Source organism: Bubalus kerabau, chromosome 1 (genome assembly GCF_029407905.1).
Source record: "Bubalus kerabau isolate K-KA32 ecotype Philippines breed swamp buffalo chromosome 1, PCC_UOA_SB_1v2, whole genome shotgun sequence".
In the NCBI taxonomy this organism is placed as follows: domain Eukaryota; kingdom Metazoa; phylum Chordata; class Mammalia; order Artiodactyla; family Bovidae; genus Bubalus; species Bubalus kerabau.
In genome coordinates, this window is record NC_073624.1 from 211,144,381 (window position 1) to 211,152,064 (window position 7,684).

At 36.9% G+C, this 7,684-nt stretch overlaps 1 protein-coding gene across 1 annotated transcript; it reads right to left on the bottom strand.

Moving 5' to 3' along the window:
* Positions 1-6,329: 6,329 nt before the first annotated feature.
* On the bottom strand, positions 6,330-7,301 carry LOC129628614 (olfactory receptor 2T3-like). Its single transcript, XM_055548112.1, has one exon. It carries the CDS (start codon positions 7,299-7,301, stop codon positions 6,330-6,332), a length of 972 nt encoding a protein of 323 aa, XP_055404087.1.
* Between the last annotated feature and the right edge of the window lie 383 nt (positions 7,302-7,684).

Sequence of the window (7,684 nt, forward strand, 5' to 3'; positions counted from 1 at the left end):
GACAGAGGAGCCCAGTTAGCACCAGTTCATGGGGTTGCAGAGTCAGACTCAACTTAGTGACTAAACACAAAGAAAATATATCAAACAAAACAAAAAAGTGCAGAGAGAACAAAGTAGCAGCAGGGGGATTATAACACATTCCCTTCTCTATGATAGACAGAAGAAATAGATAAAAATTAATAAAATTGAACATCAGAATTCCGAATGAACACATGAAAAACATTACATTCAATGACAGAGGAAAATATAGAATTTTCACAAAAAAATGATCACACAAGGCCCATAATATAAGGTGTAAAACACTTCAGAAGATTAAATCTCTGTACTCAGAGTTTGAATTCAGAATGCATTAAAACATAAATAAGAATGTCTCACGTGTTTGTAGATGATAAAATATTATTTTAAATAATATTTGGGCCAAATAAAATATTCACATATCAGCCCTATAGGATACTTCAAAGGCACCAAGTAAAAGGAAATTTAGAGGCTTAAATATGTATGTTAGACTATTTTTTTTTATTCAATGACTTAAACATCCTTTTAAAAAATATCATATACAATGATGTACAATGCTATATGATATTTTTTAAAAGGATGTTTAAGTCTTTGAATTAAAAAAATAATCTAACAAACATGTATATTATCATATGTGAAATAGATCGCCAGTCCACATTCAATGCATGAGACAGAGTGCTCAGGGCTAATGCACTGGGATGACCCTGAGGGATGGGATGGGGAGGGAAGTGGGAGGGAGGGTCAGGATGGGGAACACATGTACACCCATGGCTGATTCATGTGATTGTATGGCAAAAAACACCACAATATTGTAAAATAATTAGCCTCCAACTAAAATAATTTTTTTTAAAAACTAAAAAAAGAAAATATGTCATATAATGGCAAACGTAAACCAAAGAGAGTAAAAGAAACAAAACATACAATAAGGCACATCAACAAACTAAATGACAGTTCTTCAAAAAGACAAACAATACTGATAAACTTCTGCTGAAAATGATCAAGAAATAAAAGAGAAACCACAAACAATCATAAACTATTATCAGCAGTGTAAACAAGGACATCACTAGGGGATCCAGAAAATTACATGATACTTACTGATTCTGTGAACTGTTTATTGATTATGGGATATAAGAATTCATACCACCAGGACACATATACAAAAATAGCAGCATTGTTCATAACTGCTAAAAAAATGAAGACAATATATGTATTCATCAGCACAAGAGTGTGTGATTAAAGTATAGTCAGAAAATTCTATTTTATACAACACAGAAAATTAATAAATCCATGATTCCACAACATGGATTAATTTTTTAAACATAATAAGAGATTCTAAGAGAAAGGCAAATATACAAGCAACATGATTAATCCATATGTAAACCAAACCAATTGACATTGTTAGATGTATAAAAACAGGTAATAAATCTGTGAATAAAAACAATAAAATGATTTTTTAAATAAAATTCAAAATAATGACTACCTGGAAAGCAGGAGCTGGTCTTGAATAAACAGGTTGAGAGCTTCCAGGCACCAGAGTAATTCTCAGTCTAGGTTTGGGGGATGGGCCCTGGATGATTCATTTGCAAACATTCCATAAGAAGCATCCTTAAAGTCTTTACACCTTTTTCAATACTATTTTTCTCATTAAAATTTTGTTATAGAAATTATGCAATAGATTGGAAGTATATAGAAGGCTAGAGATTAGGATGGTTTGCTTTATTCTTTGATAAAAAATATTGTTCAGCTAGTTCACAGATGGAATTGTTAAAAAGAAGAAAAGCTGGGGAAAATTTTTAGGAAGACCTTTCAGAAATCTTTCAGATGGTTGTTTATGCAAGTAGGGTATCCCCATACCTCACCCTTGAGGATGGACAACCACTTTCTCTTAAGTATGCCTGTCTCTATCCTTGCCCTCCTCCAATCTCCAGTTACTCTAATTTTAGAATAAATACTATAATGTTTATTAATATACTTAATATATATTTAATTTTATATAAGTTAATAGTATATGAACATAATTATTGTGCATAATTTACCCTGCATTTAGAGTAATCAAAAATTGAATGATAATAAGAATTTTGTATATGTTATGTATATATGATATTCAAATAATATGCATATAATATGTAAAATATGTGTTCTTACAGTTTCCATGTTCATGCCACTTTACATGCATATTCAATTTGATATTTACAGCTTTCTGAAATTTCCACTGCTTCATTTATACTCATATTTCCTTACAAGCATTTCCTTTTTTTTTTATCTTTTTTTAAATTTTTTTTATTATTTTTATTTTACTTTACAATATTGTATTGGTTTTGCCATACATCAACATGCATCCGCCACGGGTGTACACGTGTTCCCCATCCTGAACCCCGCTCCCACCTCCCTCCCCATACCATCCCTCTGGGTCATCCCAGTGCACCAGCACCAGCCCCAAGCATTTCCTCTTTGAAGCGTTCCTTTGTCTCCTTACAAATATATAATCTTTATTTTGGGATCACTGTTCAAATCTGGTGTTCCCTACTGATGCTGTAGGGCTCTATAGTTTTTATGACTGGGATCCCAAGTCTTCTCTACTAGGAAATAAACCCCTAGATATAAGGGCTTGCATTCTGGCCACTGCTTTGTCCCTCACAAACTTCAGAGTATCTGTAACATTGCAAGTAATCTATAAAGGTTTAATAAATGATTAAATAAACCAAGAGCTTAGGAAGATTTTCAAAGAGTTTAGTTAGCAGAATGACACTGATATTAAATGAAAGAACATTGAATAAATACTAGATTTGTGATAAAAAGATAAAATAAATGTTTTACAAGATGGTTTTATGGGTTAACCAAGTACTTACATTGACCTTTCTAACAGAAAGATTTTAAAAGGCCAGCAATACTGTTCTTTAATTCAACATCAGCTCACAAGCTTTTCTCATGTGACAGAGTCTACACTGGCTCCTTCATGCTCATGAAGAAGCAGGGCCAGGGCTCTGACATACAGAGTCAGAGCCAGGGGTAAAGCCACGTTCATCCAGTTATACCTAAGAGGGGACAACAGACCCTTGAAGGGAGTGAGCCCTGGACTGAACAAGTGAATTAAATTCACTTCATATTCAAAGTACCATGGTGATGTTCTGTTGCTAGTTCTATTAGTGGTAGAGAAATCAAGATAGTGGGAATGGGGGGGGCGGAGTAATTTGATATTAAAGCTGCTGTGTAGCAAGCTAGGATTTAGCTAGAGGTCTCCTTGATCCTACACACTCTCTCACAGCTCCACCACTTGAAGGCAAATAAAAAGAGTAGAAAATTCAGAGGTGGGAATAGAAATCACAGTTTGCAACAGGTGTTAGGGACTGCCTATGCATATTACCTCTGTATTTGTCAAGGAACTTGAATAGCAAATTTTGCTTTCCCCATCTCAAAAGTGATTATAAGGCAACTGTTAGGGCTTGGGCAAGTTCACAAATGCCACATAGCTCTTGAGAACTAAAGAGGCAGATTCTGAACTAACTTCAAGACTAATTCTTTTTCACTTGATTACATCTAATCACAACAGTCCCCCTATTTGTGGGTAAATTCAAAATCAATATTCCAGTTTTTCTTTGCACTTTGTGTTCCTGGATGACAAATACATAAATCAAACACTCATTAAAAACAAAAATCAAACTGATTGGAAAGGTAATATCTAAGACTTATCTAATGATATTGTTAATAATAAGATTATTAAAATTGTTTAATTGCTAGTGTCAGTTTGGGCAGTTTTGCTTCTTTTATTTATGTAATCACAGCAGTTTCTAAAACTAAAATTTTACCTACCTCTAGATAAAGCACTCACTTTTTAGGTACAGGTTCTTTCCCCTCATTGGTGGAGTTATTTCCATGTTCAGACAAATTCCTTATGTAACTCTATAGGAATAATCATAAACGAATAGCAAAAGCATTGAGTTGACATGCCATGTAAAGAATTGACATGCAGCAGGTACGGGGTATAAGAATACCCAATGTCTAACATTTGATAGCAAGATAAAGATTCTGTTCCAAGTGGTGGTACCTCAACAATTGAGAATCCAATTCTCCTTCTTGTACATTAATCAGAGGAAATGTACTTTTTCCTAATTTCACATATTCCCAAAACACTAGACACTTGTATCATTTTGTTCATGAATATAGAAGTTCCTCAAGACTTCATAGTAGTTGTACTAGTTTGCATTCCCACCAACAGTGTAAGAGGGTTCCCTTTTCTCCACACCCTCTCCAGCATTTATTACTTGTAGACTTTTGGATTGCAGCCATTCTGACTGGTGTGAAATGGTACCTCATAGTGGTTTTGATTTGCATTTCTCTGATAATGAGTGATGTTGAGCATCTTTTCATGTGTTTGTTAGCCATCTGTATGTCTTCTTTGGAGAAATGTCTATTTAGTTCTTTGGCCCATTTTTTGATTGGGTCATTTATTTTTCTGGAGTTGAGCTGGAGGAGTTGCTTGTATATTCTCGAGATTAGTTGTTTGTCAGTTGCTTCATTTGCTATTATCTTCTCCCATTCTGAAGGCTGTCTTTTCACCTTGCTAATAGTTTCCTTTGATGTGCAGAAGCTTTTAAGGTTAATTAGGTCCCATTTGTTTATTTTTGCTTTTATTTCCAATATTCTGGGAGGTGGGTCATAGAGGATCCTGCTGTGATGTATGTCAGAGAGTGTTTTGCCTATGTTCTCCTCTAGGAGTTTTATAGTTTCTGGTCTTACATTTAGATCTTTAATCCATTTTGAGTTTATTTTTGTGTATGGTGTTAGAAAGTGTTCTAGTTTCATTCTTTTACAAGTGGTTGACCAGAGTTCCCAGCACCACTTGTTAAAGAGATTGTCTTTAATCCATTGTATATTCTTGCCTCCTTTGTCGAAGATAAGGTGTCCATATGTGCGTGGATTTATCTCTGGGCTTTCTATTTTGTTCCATTGATCTATATTTCTGTCTTTGTGCCAGTACCATACTGTCTTGATAACTGTGGCTTTGTAGTAGAGCCTGAAGTCAGGTAGGTTGATTCCTCCAGTTCCATTCTTCTTTCTCAAGATCGCTTTGGCTATTCGAGGTTTTTTGTTTTTCCATACAAATTGTGAAATTATTTGTTCTAGCTCTGTGAAGAATGCTGTTGGTAGCTTGATAGGGATTGCATTGAATCTATAGATTGCTTTGGGTAGTATACTCATTTTCACTACATTGATTCTTCCAATCCATGAACATGGTATGTTCACGCCACTATGGAGAACAGTGTGGAGATTCCTTAAAAAACTGGAAATAGACATGCCTTATGATCCAGCAATCCCACTGCTGGGCATACACACTGAGAAAACCAGAAGGGAAAGAGACACGAGTACCCCAATGTTCATCGCAGCACTGTTTATAATAGCCAGGACATGGAAGCAACCTAGATGTCCATCAGCAGATGAATGGATAAGAAAGCTGTGGTACATATACACAATGGAGTATTATTCAGCCATTAAAAAGAATACATTTGAATCAGTTCTAATGAGGTGGATGAAACTGGAGCCTATTATACAGAGTGAAGTAAGCCAGAAAGAAAAACACCAATACAGTATACTAACGCATATATATGGAATTTAGAAAGATGGTAACAATAACCCTGTGTACGAGACAGCAAAAGAGACACTGATGTATAGAACAGTCTTATGGACTCTGTGGGAGAGGGAGAGGGTGGGAAGATTTGGGGGAATGGCATTGAAACATGTAAAATATCATGTATGAAATGAGTTGCCAGTCCAGGTTCGATGCACGATACTGGATGCTTGGGGCTGGTGCACTGGGACGACCCAGAGGGATGGTATGGGGAGGGAGGAGGGAAGAGGGCTCAGGATGGGGAACACATGTATACCTGTGGCGGATTCATTTTGATATTTGGCAAATCTAATACAGTTATGTAAAGTTTAAAAATAAAATAAAATTAAAAAAAAAAAGACTTCATAGTAATTCACTTTTACTGCTATTGTTCAAAATCAAGTCTCATACTAAAATGATTGATAAACTTGTGATGTGAGATGAGATAGAGGGCATTATGTGTAGTTTTCTTTATGTCAGTGTTGACATAAAGGATAAAAGGACTCATATATAAAAGGACCATAAGAATGTTACATTTAATGTGATAAATTAGGATGAATAAACAGGATGGAGGAGAAATGTCACAGGCATAGGAAAGAAGAAAGACATGACTAGACTTAGTTTGGGGGACCCTGTAAACAGCAGACAAATGAAAGCAGAAAAAAGGAAAGGAGGGATAATATAAAAGTTGAAAGAGTAGTGGTCATTCCTAGACTTTCCCCTTTACAACTTTCTCTAGGCTTAGTCCTAATTTCATCCTGCTCCTCAGAGCACCTGTGACATCTTTATTGTGGAAGCTGTAAATGAGGGGGTTCAGCACAGGGGTGATAATGGTATAAAAGGCTGACACCATCATGTCCTGCTCAGCCTTGTGGTAGGAATCGGGAAGCATGTAGGTGTAGATGGTGGCACCAAAAAAGAGTAACAGTACAGTCATGTGTGAGGAGCAGGTGGCAAAAGCCTTCCTGTGGCCCTTGGCTGAATTAATCCTGTGGATGAGGTGCAGGATGAGGGCATATGAGCTTGAGATAACCACAATGGGGATGAGGAGCATGAGAATACAACATAGGTACATGAGCATTTTATAGAGGGAGATGTCATAGCAAGAGAGCTTCAGCAACGCAGGAGCCTCACAGAAGAAACTGAGGATTTTTCTGGAATGACAAAAAGGGAAGCTCATGGCTATGGGTGTGAGCAACAAACCATCTACCATTCCTAGGAACCAGCATCCAGACACCAGGCATTCACAGACTCTCTGGTTCATCAGCAGGGGATAATGGAGAGGTCTGCAAATAGCAGCGTATCTGTCATAGGCCATGGCAGACAGGAGAAAAGTCTCAGCTCCAGCGAGCGTCAGATAGAAGAACATCTGGATCCCACAACCTGAGGGAGAGATTGTATGATCTCCTGTCACCTGGCCCAGGAGCATCTTGGGCACAGTCACAGATATGTACATGAGGTCCATGAGGGAGAGCTGGCTGATGAAGAAGTACATGGGGGTGTGCAGGCGGGGCTCCAGGTGGACGAGGATGATGAGGAGGGCGTTCCCAGCTAGGGCCATCAGGAAGAAGATGAAGGTCACAGTGTAGAGGAGGAGGGCATGTTTGGTTTCACCAAAGAGCCCCACAAGGATGAAATCACTTGACGTTTGATTCTGTGAAGTTTGACTCCCTGAGTACATGGTTACAGTTCTCACTGAAGAAGGAAGAGCCATCACTTTTAGAAATTTCATATGCACATATTTTTTAAGATTTTTCCAAAAAAGTACTTAGAACTTTTTTTTTAAATATGAGATTGTACTGATGTAAAGTCAAATGTTCAAATTTCTGAAAGGCCAGGTTGCACTTTGGCCACAAGTTTTGAGGAGATTATGAAACGGACCTGGGGAGGTGACAAGTATACCAACAGACAAGTTGCTTACACTCTGTAAATTACTTGCTTTTCCCCCAAACTGAGAATATAAAAGGACTCATCTCATAGGATGATTAGAAAACTAGAGTAGAAAACACGCAATAAGTTTTAACACAATGTGAATGTAGAATGAAATCATTCACTAAAGCTTCC